This window comes from Globicephala melas, chromosome 3 (genome assembly GCF_963455315.2).
Source record: "Globicephala melas chromosome 3, mGloMel1.2, whole genome shotgun sequence".
NCBI lineage: Eukaryota > Metazoa > Chordata > Mammalia > Artiodactyla > Delphinidae > Globicephala > Globicephala melas.
This window is the reverse complement of record NC_083316.1, coordinates 101,353,289-101,374,586: the sequence shown is the minus strand read 5'-3', so window position 1 is coordinate 101,374,586 and position 21,298 is coordinate 101,353,289. Positions and strand designations below refer to the sequence as shown.

At 35.3% G+C, this 21,298-nt stretch overlaps 1 protein-coding gene across 7 annotated transcripts in view; it reads left to right on the top strand.

Annotated features, from left to right (window-relative positions):
* CEP120 (centrosomal protein 120) overlaps positions 1-19,972 on the top strand; it is a 79,248-nt gene extending 59,276 nt beyond the window's left edge. For all 7 annotated transcript variants that reach the window (XM_060296149.2, XM_030869782.3, XM_030869781.2 and 4 more), the window contains 2 exons: positions 14,149-14,294; positions 18,122-19,972. In XM_060296149.2, the coding sequence (XP_060152132.1) occupies positions 14,149-14,294; positions 18,122-18,356 (381 nt within the window). In that variant the 3' untranslated portion in view covers positions 18,357-19,972. The remainder of the gene's footprint in view (positions 1-14,148; positions 14,295-18,121) is intronic.
* Positions 19,973-21,298: the final 1,326 nt, after the last annotated feature.

Sequence of the window (21,298 nt, the reverse complement as noted above, 5' to 3'; positions counted from 1 at the left end):
AAAATTAGTGCACAGAAATCTCTTGCATTTCTATACACCAACACCAAAAGATCAGAAAGAGAAATTAAGGAAACAATCCTGTTTACCATCACATTAAGTAACTAGGAATAAACCTACCTAAAGACCTGTACTCTGAAAAGTATAAGACATTGATGAAAGAAATTGAAGATGACACAAACAGTTGGAAAGATATACCATGTTCTTGAATTGAAAGAATCAATATTGTGAAAATGACTTTACTTCCCGAGGCAATCTACGGATTCAGTGCAATCCCTATCAAATTAGTAATGGCATTTTTCACAGAACTAGAACAAAACTTTAAAATTTCTGTGGAAACACAAAAGACCCCAAATAGCCAAAGCAATCTTGAGAAGAAAAAAACGGAGCTGGAGAAATCATGCTCCCTGACTTCAGACTATATTACAAAGTTACAATCATCAAAACAGTATGGTATGGGCTTCCCTGGTGGTGCAGTGGTTAAGAGTCCACCTGCCAATGCAGGGGACACAGGTTTGAGCCCTGGTCCGGGAAGATCCCACATGCCATGGAGCAACTGAGCCTGTGCACCAAAACTACTGAGCCTGCGCTCTAGAGCCCGTGAGCCTAGAGCCCATGCTCTACAACAAGAGGAGCCACTGCAATAAAAAGCCCACACACTGAAACAAAGACCCAGTGCAGCCAAAAATAAATTAATTAAAAAAAAAAAACACAGTATGGTATTGGCACAATGACAGAAATATAGATCAAAGGAACAGGATAGAAAGCCCAGAGATAAACCCACGCACCCATGGTCACCTAATCTATGACAAAGGAGGCAAGAATATACAGTGGAGAAAAGACAGTCTCTTCAATAAGTGGTGCTGGGAAAACTGGACCAGCTACATGGAAAAGAATGAAATTAGAACACTCCCTAACATCATACACAAAAATAAACTCAAAATGGATTAGAGACCTAAATGTAAGATCGGACACTATAAGACTCTTAGAGGAAAACATAGGCAGAACACTCTTTGACATAAATCACAGCACTATCTTTTTGGATCCACCTCCTAGAGTAATAAAAATGAAAACAAAAATAAACAAATGGGACCTAATCAAACTTAAAAGCTTTTACACAGCAAAGGAAGCCATAAACAAAATGAAAAGACAACCCACAGAATGAGAGAAAATATTTGCAAACAAAGCAACCGACAAGGGATTAATCTCCAGAATTTACAAACAGCTCATGCAGCTCAATATGAAAAAAACAAACAACCCAATCAAAAAATGGGCAGAAGATCTAAATAGTTCTCCAGTGAAGACATACAGATAGCCAAAAAGTGCATGAAAAGAGGCTCAGCATCACTAGTTATTAGAGAAATGCAAATCAAATCTACAGTGAGATATCACCTCATACTGGTCAGAATGGCCATCATCAAAAAGTCTACAAATAGTAAATGCTGGAGAGGGTGTGGAGAAGAGGGAACCCTACACTGTTGGGAACGTAAATTGGCACAGCCATTATGGAAAACAGTATGGAGATTCCTTAAAAAATTAAAAATGGAGCTACCATATGATTCAGCAATCCCACTCCTGGGCATATATCTGGAGAAAACCATAATTCGAAAAGATACATGCACCGAGTGTTCATTGCAGCACTATTTACAATAGCCAGGACATGGAAGCAACCTAAATGTCCATTGACAGAGGAAAGGATAAAGAAGATGTGGTACATATATACCATGGAATATTACTCAGCCATAAAAAAGAATGAAATAATGCCATTTGTAGCAACATGGATGGACCTAAAGATTATCATACTATGTGAAGTAAGTCAGAGAAAGACAAATACCATGATATCACTTATATGTGGAATCTTAAAAAAAAAAATGATACAAATGAACTTATTTACAAAACAGAAACAGATGCACAGACATAGAAAACAAACTTACGATTACCAAAAGGGAAATGTTGGGGGGAGGGATAAATTAGGAGTTTGTGATTGACTTATACACACTACTATATATAGAATAGATGATCAACAAGAATATAAGCACAGGATTGTATAGCACAGGGAACTCTACTGAATATTATGTAACAACCTAAATGGGAAAAGAATTTGAAAAAGAATGGACATATGTATATGTATAACTGAATCACTCAGTTGTACACCTGAAACTAACACAACATTGTAAATCAACTATACTCCAATGTAAAATAAACATTAAAAAATAATAATAAATATCAGTATTAGATATGAAATCATTTCAAGTGTTTTGTTTTTTGCGGTATGCGGGCCTCTCACTGTTGTGGCCTCTCCCGTTGCGGAGCACAGGCTCCGGACACGCAGGCTCAGCGGCAATGGCTCACGGGCCCAGCCGCTCCATGGCATGTGGGATCTTCCCGGACCGGGGCACGAACCCGTGTCCCCTGCATCGGCAGGTGGACTCTCAACCACTGCGCCACCAGGGAAGCCCCTCATTTCAAGTTTTAAAATGGAGAGTAGATTGGGAGGAAGTGGCAGACAGTGCCTACCACTGAAGAAATTTATGCAACTTATGAAGGATAAGAGCTAATGCAATCGTAATTAATTACAAGGCATTGCCAAAGTTAGTAATGAAAAGATGGAAGCCTGTGAGCTGTTGATAGGGCATTTCTTCTGGAGAAATGAGTGATTAATTATGAGAGCATAATTTCATTATAATTGTTATGTTTCTTAAGAAATATCCATGCAAAAATTCATTACTTTGAGTAAATTGATTTTTAAGTTATGTTAATATGTGTATGTTGACAGACGACATTGTTTTCACTGTTTGAGGTGGTTTTTCAAATGTAAGAAAATAATCTGAACAAAAACCCCCCAGTTCATGGACTGAGACTCTTAAAAAAACGTTCAGTTTAAAAGGCTCCCACCCAAGCACCCCTCCTTCCTAACATATGCATTCTCATACACTTTTGCTATCTTCTGGATTTTTCCTTTAATTCATTGTTTTCTGTTTACCCTTTTTTCCTAAGTGTTTTCTATCTTCTTGCCTAAAAAGCATTGGCAAAGTAATTTTAACTATTTGTGCCTAATAACAGAGGATATCACAAAAGTTCAGATGCCTCTTTTCTCTTAAGTTACTGTAAGTGAATTAAGAAGAAAAGAAAACATGGTGTTAAATTCCTGGTTCAACTCCAGACTTCTACTTCATGAAAGAAAATAGTCTCATTCTTTCAGTACAGTAACCTTCATTGCAGACCACTTCTATTCCTTATCCCACAGACTTTCTGCTTTAGAAACAACATTGTAAACATATTTCAAGGTCACTAGGAATCACTGATGTTCTACAGACCACATTTGAGATGCAACACTTTAAGAAGAAATTTAATAGACCTTGCGATTACCATAGTGAATTGTGTTCTGCCACTGTTTTTGGAAGATTAAAATTAATACCTTCATCAAATAGGCACAATTTATATGTGTGAAAGTTACTTCAATTTTTTTTCTAAAGCTTTTTATTAAAAACACATTGTATTTGAATATAAAATTGGAATCCTCTATCTGCTTTTGTTCAGAGGATTGTTTGTGCAACTTCTTGTTTAAATTGGATTAGTACCATGTTAATTTTACATTGCCTCTGGTGAATAGCCACGGGGCTATAATCTCTGCCAGTAATTTGTCACAGCAAAATCCTCTGGAGGGCCATACAAAACATTTGTGTAGTACGGATTAGACGGCGAAAGCCATATCTTAGATTGTTAATAAATGTTAATGACAAAACCCAGCTGGTAAAGCTTGGAAATAAGACCTAATGCTCTGTGCCTGTTGCCAAAAGAATGTTTAAACAGAGATTTCCATTACTCAAAGGTGACCCAGTATAGTCAATTTGTGAATTTAAAAAATCATAATCTTCCAATTATTTGGAAAAAAATCTTTTGTTCTGATTCAAAAGCATAAAACCCTGTTTCCATGTTGTAAACTTTTTTGTTCTTGGGTAACTGGGTAGGCGACAGCTGTAAAATATAAATAAGTGTAACGTAAAATGGGTCCTAACTTAGAAGACAAGGAAACGATATCCATACAGTCTGGATATGCTATCTTTGGTATGATGTATAACACTGACTTTAAAGAGTTCTGGTTGTTAGACATTTAAGGGGTAATTTAGATTCTTTTTTTCCCATCTCCAAGTTAAGATTGTTACTTTACTGTGTTCTAAGTAGCATATTTATTTTAAAACATTTCTTGACACATTAGAATATAGTTATGGAGGAAGAATAACAGCCACTACTTTTTAAAAATAAATGAATCATTATTAAAAGGTATGAATTTGTTGTTCTGAGAAATTTAACATTTTTATCATGTCTGATACATTAAAACTAGGTATGTTTGTTCACAGGACAGGAAACAGAACTAAGATTTTGGGTAGGATGTGAGTCCCTTACCATATTTGTGCACAGTAGATCTGTTTAAAACTAAGCTGATATATTTAGTTAAAACAACACAGACTTCATTGGCTGACATCAGCACTATCTTGTCCAGCCTCCTGCTTATCCACTCAGAGTAATTAATTTGATTAATTTACAAGTAATTTAGCCAAGGATGGGATGTAAATCTTTGTTTAAGAAAACAGTTGGAGGTCCAAGTCTTGGTTAAAAACTGTGTCTTGAAACCATCCAGGCCCTCCTACTGACTTGTCAGCTCTGGGTTATTTTCAGAAAACTTGACTTGAGCTCCTTAGTTTAGCTGTAAGTTTTTTCCCACAGACTTACATGGTATGTGTGAGTGGGAGAGTAAGTAGTGGCCACGTTTTAGCCGCTGTTTAGTCTAGTGTATGCATGTTTACATCTCCTCTCTGGATTTATAGGCAGCCAAGGCAAAATAAAGATTATACTCACTTGATTGAGGAGCCTTTAACCCAGAGCACCTGGCAGCAGAGAGGATTTCTTCCTCTAACCTCTAATTTTTGTGTGTGCATATGTGATTATTATTAATGATATATACTTGACTAAAAATTCAAGGCATTTAAAGGCTTTTCTTATGTTTAAGGATTAAAATGTTTCAAGTTTCATACAGTTTTACAAAATAACTTAAAATTAAATAATTGACCATTTTTTTCCTGTTTGCAATTATATTTGCTTCGTGTAAAAGAAATCCAAATTTTGCAGCATCATGACATAGAAAAATAATAGTCACTGGTAACCTTATCACCTCCTCAGCCAGAGATAACAACTTGGTGTATCCTTGTCTGGATTTCTTTTCCTTTCTTTATTTTTTAATAATTACTCTTTAAATGAAATATATCATACATTCCAAAGAGGGGGAAGAAAGAAGATTCTTCTGCACTTCAACCCCCACCTTCTAGTGTAAGAAACAGCATTATCAGTGCTCCTTGTGCCTTTTCTAACCTGCATCCTCTCCACAGGTAACTACTTAGCTGAATTTGGTATTTATTATTCCTTTGCTTTTCTTTATAAGCTTATAAGGTATTAAAAATATCAGTAAACAACAGTTTACTTTTGTATGTTTTTAAACTTTATATACATGGAAATATTCTGTTTGAATCATTCTTCTGTGACTACCTTGTGTGATTCAAAATTTAGCTATTTTGATGCAGTAGCTAAAGTTTATTTTATTGCTTTATAAAACTTAAACATATGAATATTCTAAGTTTTCTCATAATAAGACAACAGTGAAATATTTTATACATTAAAATTTTTCTCTAGTGTTTAAAAGTAGAACTTCTGGTCATAGGGTTCACTCATTTCTTCTGCTTCACTAAATGTTGTGAAATTACTTTCCAAAGTGGTTGTACAAATCTGCAGTTCCCAAGAATGGTGTATAATTGTTATTCTTCACACCATGTCTAACACTTGGCTGTTATCAGATGTATTAATTTTTTCCAGTTTGGTGGGTCTGAAATCATACCATTCTGTGGCTTAAATTTTCATTTCCCTGATTACTGACTTTGAGCATCTTTTCATTTGTTTATTAGACTTGCATGTGGAATGTCTTATTGTCTTTTGCTCAACAGAAATAAATCAACAGATTTTGGAATCACCAGACACAAAGTTAGAGATAACTACTAGAAAATAGGTGATATGATGGAGAAATGTATTAGAGAAGTAGAACCTTTTCAATCATATAGACATTCTGGAACTGAAAAGTATCACAAATGAATTGTAAGATTCAATAGCTGAATTAACAGCAGAACCAAGGATATGTGAACTGAAGATAAACCAATAAAAAGTGTCCAAACTGGAACAGAAGAAAGGATGGAAAATACAACAAAGAACATAAGTGACATACAGGATAGGGTATATGAGACTGACTACTTTTTGTGTAGCCACAGACCCCTGTGTTAGTCTGTTTGGGCTGCTGTAACCAAATAGCACAGACTAGATGGCTTATAAACAACAGAAATTTGTTTCTCACATTTCTGAAGGCTGGAAGTCTGAGATCAAAGTGTACACATGGTCAAGTCCTGTGTCGAGAGGGCCCACTTCCCCATTCATAAATGGCCATCTTTCCACTGTCTTCACATAATAGAAGAGCTAGAGAACTCTGCTGGGTCTCTTTTGTAAATAATTTAAAATAGTCAAACTACTAGAGCTCGTTAATGCATTTGGTAAAGTTGCAGGATACAAAATTAATACACAGAAATCTCTTGCATTCCTATACACTAACAATGAAAGATCAGAAGGGAAATTAAGGAAACAATCCCATTTACCATCACATCAAAAAGAATAAAATAGCCAGGAATAAACCTACCTAAGGAGGCAAAAGACCTGTACTCAGAAAACTATAAGATACGGATGAAAGAAATCAAAGATGACACAAAGAGATGGAAAGATATACCACGTTCTTGGTTTAGAAGAATCAGTACTGTCCAAATGACTACCCAAGGCAATCTACAGATTCAGTGCAACCCCTATCAAATTACCAATAGCATTTTTCACCGAATTAGAACAAAAAAATTTACAATTTCTGTGGAAACACAAAAGACCCCAAATAGCCCAAGCAATCTTGAGAGAGAAAAACGGAGCTGGGGGAATCAGATTCCCTGACTTCAGGCTATACTACAAAGCTACAGTCATCAAAACGGTATGGTACTGGCACAAAGACAGAAATATAGATCAATGGAACAGGATAGAAAGTCCAGAGATAAACCCATGCACCCATGGTCACCTAATCTATGACAAAGGAGGCAAGAATATGCAGTGGAGAAAAGACAGCCACTTCAATAAGTGGTGCTGGGAAAACTGGGTAGCTGCATGTAAAAGAATGAAATTAGAACATTCTCTAACACCATACACAAAAATAAACTCAAAATGGATTAAACACCTAAATGTAAGACCAGACACTATAAAACTCTTAGAGGAAAACATAGGCAGAAACTCTGACATAACTCACAGCAATATCTTTTCAGATCCACCACCTAGAGTAATGAAAATGAAAACAAAAATAAACAAATGGGACCTAATCAAGCTTAAAAGCTTTTGCACAGCAAAGGAAACCATAAAGGAAAAGACAACCCACAGAATGGGAGAAAATATTTGCAAATGAAGCTACTGACAAGGGATTAATCTCCAAGATATACAAACAGCTCATGCAGCTCAATATGAAAAAACCAAACAACCCAATCAAAAAATGGGCAGAATATCTGAATAGACAGTTCTCCAAGGAAGACATACACATGGCCAAAAAGTACATGAAAAGAGGCTCAACATCACTAGTTATTAGAGAAATGCAAGTCAAAACTACAATGAGGTATCACCTCACACTGGTCAGAATGGCCATCATAAAAAGGTCTACAAACAATAAATGCTGGAGAGGGTGTAGAGAAAAGGGAACCCTCCTACACTGTTGGTTGCAATGTAAATTGGTATAACCACTATGGAAAACAGTATGGAGGTTACTTAAAAAACAGCTACCATGTGATCCAGCAATTCCACTCTTGGGCATATATCTGGAGAAAACCATAATTCGAAAAGATACGTGCACCGAGTGTTCATTGCAGCACTATTTACAATAGCCAAGGCATGGAAGCAACCTAAATGTCCATTGACAGAGGAAAGGATAAAGAAGAAGATGTGGTACGTATGTACAATGGAGTATTACTCAGCCATAAAGACAGAATGAAATAATGCCATTTGCAGCAACATGAGTGGACCTAGAGATTGTCATACTGAGTGAAGTAAGTCAGAGAAGGAAAAAGATCATATGATATCACTTATATGTGGAATCTAAAAAAATGGTACAAATGAACTTATTTACAAAACAGAAATAGAGTCACAGTTATAGAAAACAAACATATGGTTACCAGGGGGAAAGGGGGAAGGAGGGGTAAGTTAGAAGTTTGGGATTGACATATACACACTACTATATATAAAATAGTTAACAAATAAGAACCTACTGTATAGAACAGGGAAGTCTACTCAATACTCTGTAATGACCTATATGGAAGAAGAATCTAAAAAAGAGTGGATATATTTATATGTATAACTGATTCACTTTGCTGTAGAGCAGAAACTAACACAACATTGTAAATCAACTGTAGTCCAATAAAAATTAATTTAAAAAAATAGCCCCAAAGCAAAGAAAATATTTAAAGCCATGGATGAAGAGGGAAACGTTTCCTTCACAGGAGCAACAATGAGATTGACAGATGAACTTTCAACGGTAGTAAAGGAATTCATAGTGGAATAACATCCTTAAAGTACTGAAAAGAAGTAATGGCCCACCTAAATTGAGTAGCCAGTGAAAATGTACTTCATTATTGAAAGCGACGTAAGACTTTCAGACTAACAAAAATTGGGAGAAAACAATAATCACAGTATTTGTTGGGTTTAAAATATAGAGAATTAAAATTCATGGCAAATAATACAAAAGATATGAAGGGATAAATAGAGTTAAAATGTTTAAAGTATGTTGCATTTTCTGTGAAGTTGTAAAGGTCCTAATTTCTATGTAAAAGAGTAAAAATAAGCTGATAGAAGGGAAAAATAGAATGACATAAAATATTAGGTAAATCTAAAAAAAGACAAAAGGAGAGAAGCAGAACATAAAATAGATGGAAGAAGTAGAAAATAGTAATATGTAAAGATTTAAACCCATATATATCACCCATTTCTTTAAATATAAATGGACTGAATACCATTATTAAAGACATATTCAACTAAAACCTGAATTAAAAAACAACAGTATGTGACTTAAATATAAGGACGCTTTAACTATAAGTACAAAATGGTTGAATTTAAAAAGAGGGGAAATTGTATGTTACATTAATATTAACCCACAGAGCTTAGACTCTAGGGCAAGAGGCATTACTGTAGATTAAGAGAGTTTTCATAATCATAAAAGGGTCAGTCACCTAGAAGTTGACAACAGTTCTACATTGAGTGTTCCTGGTAACAGCCACAAATTTATATAAAGCAAAAATTAATAGAACTAAAAGGAGAAATGGACAAACGCATAATAATGGTAGATTTTACCGTAACTCTCCTGGGAACTGATAGAGCAAACCAACAATGGATAATAAGATTTAGAAGATTTAGATGACCTAACCATTGTTATATGTAGAATATTTCATCAAAAAAGTCCCAGGGGGCTTCCCTGGTGGTGCATTGGTTGAGAATCTGCCTGCTAATGCAGGGGACGTGGGTTCGAGCCCTGGTCTGGGAGGATCCCACATGCTGCAGAGCAACTAGGCCCGTGAGCCACAACTACTGAGCTTGCGCTCTGCAACAACAGAGGCCACGATAGTGAGAGGCCCGTGCACCACGATGAAGAGTGGCCCCCACTTGCCACAACTAGAGAAAGCCCTCACACAGAAATGAAGACCCAACACAGCCATAAATAAATAGATAGCCAAGCATTTAAAGCCCTTTAAAAAATAAATAAATAAATAAACAAGTCCCAGGATACACATCATTTTCTAGTGCACTGGAACATTTAGCTAAATTGCTCATATGCTGAATCGAACAGCAATTCTAAACAAATTTCAGAGGATTGTAATTCAGAATATGTTCTCTGAGCACAGTGAGATTAAGCTAGAAATTAGTAATAAAAAGATAATAAGTATCCCCCATGATTGAAATAGTACACTTCTTATAACCCATGGCTAAATTGGAGACCACAAATGAAATTAGAAAATGTCTTGAACCAAATATTTAAAACATGTAAAGACATGAGCTTTAATGACGATTGTGCTTAAGGAGATTTATAGCCTCAGGTTCACTTGAAAAATATCAATAAGAAAAGCATGAAATCTATTCTCTAAATATCTCTTTCAAACAGTCAGTAAGCAAATAGGAAATTAGGAGGAAGGAAATAATCAAAATGAGTAAAAATTGATGAAATATGGGGAAAATGTACAGCAAAATCAACAAAGTTGGCAAAGAGTGTTCAAGGACCAAAACAATAGGCAGTAACTCCCAATATCAACGTTTAAAAAAAATGGGACAGGGCTACAGATCCACAGACATTTAAGGAGATAAGAGAATGGTATGAAACTTTTATGTGAATATGAGAGACAGAACTCACAAAACCAATACAAAAAGAAACAGATAATAGAATTAGTCATGTAGCTATTAGAGAAATTTAATATGTAATGAAAAACCTTCCCCAAAAGAAGGCTCCAGACCTAAGTGGCTTCACGTTTCAATTTTAGTAAACATTTTAGAAAGAACTAACACTAATCTTACACAAACTGTTTCAGAAACTATGAAGAGAGAATACTTCTCACTTTTTAAAAAAATGAGACCAGCATTATCTTGATCCTAAAATCTGAGAAGGACATTATAAGAAAATTAATTGGCCAATCTCATGAACATAGATATAAAACTTGTAAGCATCACAACTAAGTTTATTTATTAAACAAAGGGGAAGTTTACTATTTACCCCCTTAAAAAATAAAGGAGGACTTCCCTGGTGGCGCAGTGGTTAAGAATTCGCCTGCCAATGCAGGGAACATGGGTTCAAGCCCTGGTCCGGGAAGATCCCACATGCCACAGAGCAACAGCCCATGTGCCACAACTACTGAGCCTGCACTCTAGAGCCCGTGAGCCACAACTACTGAGCCCACGTGCCGCAACTACCAAAGCCCGTGCGCCTAGAGCCCGAGCTACGAAACTCGGAGAAGCTACTGCAATGAGAAGCCCACTCACCACAACTAGAGGAAGCCCGCACGCAGCAACGAAGACCCAACAACAAAGACCCAATGCGGCCAAAAATAAATAAATTTATAAAAGAAAAAAAAATAAAGGAGAAGAAATCAAATGCTCCTATCAAAAATGCAGAAAAAGTTAGTACCCATTCATAGTAACAATTCTTAGCAAACTAAGAATGTAGGGGAAATTTCTTAATCTAATAAAACCTACCAAAAAATATTTCTTAAAGGTTTTCCTCTGAGATCAGGAATGAGAGAAAAATGCCCTCTATTATCATTTCTTAATATTGTACTAGAGGTTCTATCCAGTGTAACAGGCCGAAAGGGTCTATCATCTGGAAAGGAAAAAGTAAAACTGTTGTCATTTGCAGATGACAGTTGTTATGTACATAGTAAACCAGAAAGTATCTACAGATGAACTATTAGAATTAATAAGTGAGTTTAGCAAGCTTGCTGGAAGCAAAATGAGTATGTAAATATCAATTTTAATTCTCTATACCAGAGACAGAGAACAGAAATTTTTAAACTCTGCCATTTGCAGTAGCATTTAAAAACTTGAAACTCCTAGGTGCACATTCCAAGAAAGATGCTACTCAGTATATAGAGAAGTATAAAATATTGTTAGACAAAATTAAAGAAGACCTGAATAATTGGAGAGGTAAACTATGTTCACTGTTTGAAGAATTAATATTGTAAAGATAATGGTTTTGGCCAAATTGATTTGTAGATTCAGCATAATCATAAGCAGTTCCAGCAGGCCTTTTTTTTCAACCCTAGAAATTGATATTTATATGAAAATACACAAGTCAAGAATAACTAAGAATTTTGAAGACAGAAGACATACTATCAAATATCCAGAGTTATTGTTACCGAAGTTATAGTAATTAAGACAGTGAAGTTTACTGGAAGGATAGAGAGTCCAGAAACAATTCATATATAAAAGGACAGAGGTGATGTATAACAGGTGACAGTGCCAAGCACTGGGGGAAAAAGTTGTTTTCCAATAAATGTTGCTAAGTCAATTGGAGCTCTATATGCGGAGAAGAAGAAACTTGATCTCACCATACACAAAACCAATTGCATATGAGTTTTTGATAAGTGAAGCTTCAAGAGGGTAATGTAAAGTAATGTCTTCAAAACAGGCACATAGGGACTTCCCTGGTGGCACAGTGGATAAGACCCCACGCTACCAATGCAGGGAGCCTGGGTTTGATCCCTGGTCAGGAAACTAGATCCCACATGCATGCCGCAACTAAGACCCCATACAACCAAGTAAATAAATAAAAATTTAAAAACTGAGGCAGACAAAAAGACAGATAAATTTAGACCATATTAGAATTAAATATAAAAGGCAAGACAAAGACTAGTGGAAAATATTTACAATTTAAATAATTGACAAAGGATTTATCCAGTATATGTAAAGAACCACACACATATCAATAAGGAAGGATGGACGGCCAAGTAGAGCAAAAGGCCAAATGGTTGAACAGGAATTTTACAGAATAAGAATGCCATTAAAAATATTAAAACACGTTCAACCTCATTAGTATTTGAAAAAATGCAAAATAAAATCATGAGATACCACTGCATAAGTTATCAGAATGGTTTAAATGAGAAAAAAGAAAAAGAAAAAACTGACATTACCCAGTTTTGGCAAGAGTATAGAGCACTGGAATGCTTACATGGGAGTGTAAATTAGTACTACTACTTTAAAAACAGACGATATTTACTAATATTGAAATTCTTAAACCCAATGACCCAGCACTTTGAATCGCACGTATATACACAGTAGAAATGCATACAAAAGTCCATGAATGTACGATAATGTTCACATCAGCTTTAAAATACAAAACTGGAAACTTAATGCAAATATCCGTCGGCAGTGGAATGAAAAGACTGTATATTCATCCAATAGAATGCTAAGTAGTACTGTGAATCATCAACTACACATAATACGAACGGATCTGAAAAAATGTTTAGCGAAAGAAGCCAGACATAAACTTACATTGTACAGTTCCACGTACACAAAGTTCAAAGCAGTGAAAACTTACTCATGGTGTTAGAAATTAGTCCTATCTTTGGTGAAGGATGAGTGGTCAGTGACTTGGGCGGGAGCACAGAGGGGCTTCTGGGGTTATGATAATCTCCTGTTTCTTGTTCTGGATGGTGGTTATGTGAGTAGTTCACTTTGTAAAATTTGACCAAAGTGCACCTTTATGATTTGGTAGTTTTGTTATTATTCAGTAAACGCTTCTTTTTTAAAAAAGATGATATTACCTATTGATCTAAGCTTTCCCATTTAGGGGTTCTGTTCTAAAGAAAGAAAAGCACTTCTGATCCCTAAGGAAATATATAGAAAGATTCATGAGCTAACTTTGTTAGATGACAGGATGTCTTACTGCAGCATTCCAAAATGTCTGTTATTGAGAGAGTGGTTGACTAAATCATGGAATATACATTGTGTGGAATGTCACACATTTATATAAAAGAAATTTTATCATGTGCATAGATTTCTATGTAAGCCTTGAGAAAAGAGTGGAAAGGCATATTATTTCTTGAGGTAGGAGTGGAGTTACTAGTACAGGGACAGTTATTGAACCTTAGTACCTCTTTGTATAATTTGTATTTTGTATAATTAATTTGTATAATTTACCAGTCCTTTATATAATTGTAATTTCTTAGATGATTTTGTATAATTAACCATTTCTTAAATACTTCTCTTACCATTGGTCCTGTGGCAACTCATTGTGTTGATAGCAGACTCTTTCTTGCCTCTAACTACTATTAGATCTTACGATATTTAGCTAACCTCAATCACTGATTGGGCCGTGAGTGGTTATGGCTTATAACAAGAAGGGAGATCACAGAAAAGTTTGTAAAGAGAACCTGGGCTTTCTAGATAATAGAATCTGCAGTGTGTGGCTCTATCATGGGTGCTGTCAAGGAGGATTATAATCATAAGTCAAAGTCAAAAATATATTTATTCCTAACATTAGAGATCTGCCTTGTTTCTTTCAAGCGGGAGCAAGAAAGTCAAATGGCTCGTCTTAAAAAACAGCAAGAAGAGTTGGAACAGATGAGACTACGTTACTTGGCTGCTGAGGAAAAAGATACAGTAAACACCGAGAGACAAGAATTGTTGGATATAAGAAATGAACTGAACAGGTATAATAACTAAGAAATTACTTTTTTTCATACAAAAACTAAAGTTCAAATAGGACAACTTTTTATTTAGTCATTGGTCTAGGGAAAGTACAACATCAGGTCTTTCAAGAATAAGGTACATCATATATAAAATGTAGCTGAATTATACAATAGAAAATCTTTGCCAAAGACCATTATTATTAACATTTTTTTGCCATGAACGTAGCCGTATTTAGCTTTTTTGTTTCCACTCATAGCATTAGTACTTTAAATTTTATTCCTGTGTGACTATTTTAGGATTATTGCTGCTATTTCAAGGTAATTGATTATACTGAATTTTTAATTACATAAAGTAAAATAAATTTCAAATATTGTTATATTCTTAATGTAAGTAATACAGAATATAGCTCTTAATTATTGCCATGTGTGTCAGCAGCTATTTTAAATGCCTTATATGCCTATCTCCACTTTTTTTAATCCTCAAAGCAACTTTTTGAGGAAGATATTATCCCCATTTCGAGATGAAGAAACCAAGGATTAAAGAGATTTAAGTACCCTTTCCAAGGTCACACAGCTAGTAAATCGGGGAGCCAGAGTTCATATCTGATTCCAGAGGTTATATTTTTAACTACTCTGCAACAGTGGGCTTCTCTATAGTGTCATGTTCATCTTAGTTACAATTTCAAGTATTTGATGTTAGAAAAGTAATCATTAGGAAGCAGTATTAGAACAAATTACTGTCTTTTTAAGGGGAGTGTACAGGAAGACTTTCTAACTTAGTTTAGCAAGAGACTAGTATTTTTGTTGCAGCGAAGCATACTGTCTTAGCTCAGGCTGGCATAACAAAATACCATAGATTGGGTGACTTAAACAACAGAAATTTATTTTCTCACAGTCCTGGAGGCTAAAAGTTCAAGATCAAAGTGCCAGCATGGTTAGTTTCTGGTGAGGACTCTCTTCCTGACTTGTTAGACAGCTGCCTTACCTCTGTGTCCTCACAAGCTCTACTGTGTCTCTTCTAATAAGTGCATAAATCTCATCATGACACCCCTGCTCATGATCTCATCTAAACCTAATCATCTCCCAAAGGTTCCATCTCCAAATACCATAACATTTTGGGCTGGGGCTTTAAACATATGAATTTTGGGAGGGCACAATGTGTACATAGGACATACATTTGACAGAATATCCCATGATATATCCCTATATAAATGGGGAAAATTCAGTCACTATATTAGGTGGGTTTGGAGCTGAATTACACCACTGCATTTAGAATATTAATGTATAAATATCAGTTGGAAAAGGTCAAGGTCTATAATGCATGCTACAGGGCTCAATTCACACTATTATTCTCTTTTTGTTCAGCAAATATTTATTTGGTATCTACTATGTCATAGGTTTGGAAGATATTACAAATTAATTTTAACATGTCCTTTGCCTTGCAAAATTTTGCTATTATATATAGCAATTTGTTTTAGTTTAGCAAATACATATTAAGCACCTACTGTTTGCTGAGCACTGTTTTGGTGGTTTAAACAAAGATAGCTATTTGCCGATAAGTCATATAAAATTAAAACTTATTATTAATGTCTTAATCAGTTAAGATTTAGGGAGAACTGAAACCAACAAGATTAAATACATTAGAAACAAAAGCAGAGTTCTCTATAAATTATAAGAAAAATCTCTCAAGTGATGGGCAAGACATAATAAAACAGTTGATGTGAGGAAGCCTAGGAGGGTTTAAGTGACTACTACTAACAATGTGACTTGGCTGCCAAAGAGCCAGTGCAGTTAGGGACATTCATAGAAGGAGTGTTCAATACACACTGTGGTAAAACCACCTCTGGGTTGTTCTTACCAGTGTGCAACAGACTTTAAGGGAAATCAGCTACCTAGAGAGCTGCCAAAGGAATGTGACCAAAAAGTGGTTAGGAGAGTGAAGGATATTAATTTGTAGAGAAGTCTTGGGCAAAGTATTAGAAAGTTCTCTTCAGATATCTGGAGGGCTACCATGTTAAAAATAATTCAGTAGGATTTCCTCTTGAACAGAATCATAGCCAGTTATTGGAGAGTATAAAGGCGCATACTGAGTTCAATATAAGAAGGAACTTTCTAACAGCAATTCTAAAAGCAGTAAGTTCCTAGTGACACGAAGCTGGGTGAGTGGAGTCCATACATAGTGTTTGTCAGGGAAGTAAAGTTTCCTTTGATAACTTTATGGACTTCTTCAGCCACGGGTTCTAAAATCCTGTTGTGATCATGAATGTTGATTGCATTTTAGTAAAGACTTGATAGGGATAATCTCTCAGTTGCGTAAAAATTTCATTTGTCCTTCATGCATAAACAAATGAACAGGGAAATGGTTGAACTTCCTGGTACATAGTCTGGCACTGTGTGTCATTAATCTCCCAAGAGGACCTCTTCCTCCAAGAGAGCTGTTGTAAGAGTTAGAGTAGGGGAAACAGCTATTCAGATATCTTCTCTTACTCATCCCCATGTGTTGCTCAGTTTTACTAGTGTCCCATTAATCACTTGATTTCCACCCCAGTCTCAAAGCACAGGGCCCTCACTATTTAGGGTTTTTTTCTTAGAACAGAGAGAGGTATTTGGTGTCCTTTTTGGACTGTATACCTCAGTTTCTTGTTCTTTTGTGAGGGATCTTAGGAGTCAGTTCAGGTTTCAGAGAGGTATATGAACAAACAAGACTGTACACTCCCAGTGCTCCTTGTCTGTCGGGGCAGGACACTCTCCTCCCAGGCTCTTCCTCCCTCTCCCCCCAAACGCCATGTGTAATTTGAGAAGTGGATTTGGTTCTCATTGGCTTACTTACCATGAAGACCATCTAGAAGCAGGGCCTTAGACTCAATTGCTTTTTTATCTTATTTATAAAGACAAAGGTTAGAAGTAGTTGCAAATTAAATATTTTCGTAGCCAGTTACGTAGAGTATAAAGTTATGTCTTAGTTGTAGATTCCAAATTAAATTAAAACCTACTCTGTGTCCAAACTTAGTATACTTACTAAGTGATAGTAATGCCAAGTATACTTCCCATTTTCAAGGTAAAGTGATTGATGATATTCCATTGTAAAGACCCAAATCCCAGGCTGGCACCTGCTCCCCTTTCTTCATCTCTTAGATAAGATCATCATGCATATAACTTGAAGCTATCCATACAGTCTCTTAAAATGTACATGCCCTTTGAACCAGGCATTCACATCTATAGAATATCACTTTCTATGAATACTTAGTAATATAAGCTCCATAATAACGGGAACTTTTCTTCTTGATTCAACTGCAGTATCCCCCAAACCTAGCACTGTTTATTAGTAAGAGTAAATATTTGTGGGGTGAATTTAGAAGAAAATTTTATGTTCAAAAAACATAACAAAAGTTTAATAACAACCTAAAGATCAATAATAATGATATAGGAAGATATTCATTATAGTAATAAGTGATACATATAATGTACAGAATTGCCTATATAGTTTTCTAAAAAGTTAGCAATACTGTGTTTAAAATACATGCATTTTTAAATTGAGAATACAGAAAATTATTACTCAGATTGGTTATCTCTGGTTAATAAGATTGTGATGATTTTCTTTTCTACACATTCCCCAAATTTCTACAGTTTTCATGTATTATATAATTAGAAAAACAAGTATTGTTTTTAAAACTGTCTTTTATAAGTGCCCTAACTCTGCCCAACCAAGTGGTTTTTGTTTTCTTCCTGAAAATATTACTAAAAAATGTATTTTACCACTAAATCATTTTGTTTTTAAGTGGTGTTGTTAACCGAAAACCAAGAGTGTTTGTTGCTTGCTAGAGTGGCATGCGTTCTTGACTTCTCAGGTTAAGGCAACAAGAACAAAAACAGTACCAGGATTCCAGAGAGATTGCGAGTGGAAAAATGGATGGCCCACATGGCAGTGCATTGGAAGAAGGTTTGGATGATTATTTGACTCGCCTCATAGAAGAAAGGGATACTTTGATGAGGACGGGTGTGTATAATCATGAGGATCGAATAATAAGTGAACTTGACCGACAGATCGGGGAGATTTTGGCAAAAAACAATGCCAGTAATTAATAACATTTGGAAAATCTTCACAGAGACTCCAGGTCTAAATTTTAATTTAATAGTAAAGCCCTCAAAAGAAGGGAAAATGGATGTTTTACAATGCAATTTTCAGTTTTTTATAAGCAAAATTTTGTATGTTATTGTATAGTATTTATTCGATTTTATTTACTTTATGCTACCTCTCCCACTCTGGTTTATTTGTAATTGCGTTTTATATTCTCATTTTTAATGACTTTTCAGTGTTTCTCATAATTTATAATTTCATGGCTAACTTTCAAAACAGCTTTTCACTAAATTTGTTCTCAGAGAAATGACTGTAGTAATTTCCAGTTACATAATTTTTTATGTTGAGCCAAAAGAGTACATGTTGCACTTTAAAAATGCTGTCCTGTTCATTTGAATAGAGGTATCTTAAAAGTTGAGACCACTTGTAAATGCAACTAGTTTTATTTAATTCATTTTAGATGAGCTGTCTTTTTTAACTTGTAACATTTGCAGGTGACACGTTCGAAAACAGAAAGCAGGATCAGTGCAGAGAAGCCATTTGTGATCTATTGAGTGACAAATTAGTCATTTATTTAAGTAAAGTTAATACAGATTAAACTTGTTTCAACAGCTATTGAATTTTCAATTTTTTAGTATACTCTTAACTTTTAAGAATATGAAGTAATAGCTTAGTAAGTTTTCTCTGTCAGTCTCCTGCTCAAGATTGCATTGTTTTCTTTTGTTAAAAATAGAGAATTCATTTTGCAGTAATAGTAATACTAGTTGTTAATGTAAACCCTCTGTAATAAAACATGGAAACAGATGCATAAACGCTTTAGCTAAGAAAGTAGAGTGAAAACCTACTATTTTTGACTCCCCCTGAATTTAATCAGTCTTTTACAAAAGAACATGAGATTAAGCCATTGGATTTATGTAGTGCCATGTCAGTATAAATTTTTAAGAATTCCTTTACATCGTATTCTTCAGAGCCAACATTTGCCCTCAAAGCAACACTTTCCACTTCCTTTTACAGGGTACTGAAAAGGTTTGATTAGCAAATTCACAGATTAGGTGAGCTTTGAAATATATGTAGTTTAAAATTTCTTACTTCCAAATATAATAAATTTTAAGTATATACTTTAAGAAATATTTACTGATAACTTCCACAAAAACAGAATAGGCTATTTGGTGACACTAAATTTTCTGTTGTTTTCAAGGTGGTGTATTTCTTGTTTGGGAAATTAAAGTCCCTACATGCTTTATATGTTTTTTTCCTCCCCCCTTGTTAACAAGTATTAATCTGAAAACAACCCAAGAGTAAATAGAGAAATTACTGAGAGAATAATGAATATGTGAATTATAGCAAGAATGTGAAGTATTAATTATGGCTATATATTTTCTCTCATTGATTTTTGTGCCACATGAATGGAACAGAAGTATTCTTTTTATTTGGGAAGGTCTTGGGGAAATATTGTGACTGTGCCTTCAATTGCACTGTGTGCTGCATGTGACTTTTCAAACACTAGAGGGGGCCTCAGATTTAAAGAAACAAAAAGGACGTTTCTAAAATGGATGTGCGGTTTGCCTTCTCTAATCTTTTGGCTATGTATTTCATCAAATAAAAATGACACTTGTATGCATCTTTGAGTTTCTGAGCAGTCTGTTACTTTTTTGTTAAACGGATTGGGCAAGTGCTTGGCACTTCCTGTATCAAGTTACTTTGTATTTTTGGTTTTTAAGTGCTTACATTGCAGATAGATAATTTTATATGTTCTAAAATTGATTGGGAGAGTCTGAAATTTTAACACCTTTTTGTGGTCCTGTAGCAACAGACATTTCATTTGTAAGTGGCATTTACTGTATTTATACTGATTGCTCTTACTAAATTATCATCGGTGCCTGGGAGTTGAGTTATGACCATAGTAGAGAGATGAGTGAATGACCAAGTGAGTAGGTGAGTGAATAAGAAGTTTCCTCAGTACTATATGTAACAGCAGACCTTTCATCAGGTATTTTCATGTGAAACAAAGTTTACCTTTAAAATGTTTGTGATTCCTTTTCACGGAGAAAGCCTAGTTCCACGTGTAAGGCTAGCACACACTGCGCGGAAGGTATATTACTACGTCTTCCCGGTATGTGTGGTGCCGTGTCTGTATAAATTGCAAGAGTTCCTTTACAGGTATATCCCAGTGATTTCTATATAGACTTGGGATCCTGTTGCTTCCAGCAGGTGTGGAAGTTTTGAGTATGATTTAAGGCACTGCATGAACAATTTAAGATTACAACAGGCAAGTCTGATCAGATGACTTTCTCATCCACTTACTGCTCTGTCCAGATACGTCCCAGCCCGAATCTGAGTCCTCAGATTGCCCCAGTACATGTTGCTTGTCCTCAGCCACCTCAGAATGGACTGACTGACCTGGTTCTTACAGTCTATAAAAAGGGTCCCCTGGTAGCTATGGATGGACCTTGAAAATTTGGCCTCTCACTACCATTGTGTCTGGCTTGACTGAATACCTGACTTGACTTTTTTATTGATATAATTCACATACCATAGGATTCACCATTTTAAAGTATGCACTTCCGTGATTTTTAGTATATTCACACGGTTGTGCAGCCATCATTGCTATCTAATACTGAAACGTTTTCACCATCCCCTAAAGAAGCACCACACTCATTAGCAATCATTCCCCCTTTACCCCTCTCCCCAGCCCTTGACAGCCACTTAGCTACTTTCTGTCTCTGTGGATTTGCCTATTCTGGACATTTCATATAAATGAAATTCCAGATTTGATCCTAAAATTGGAAACCTTAAGTATTTTTGTATGCCCAGCTTCTATGGTATATAGCATTTTATCAGATGTTAAATTAAATGAAACAGATGCAGAAGGCCCAAATAAGGGTATAACATTTTTCAATCAGTTAGTATAGCTTAGCTGTTCTTATCCATTACCTAGTAAAGCAGT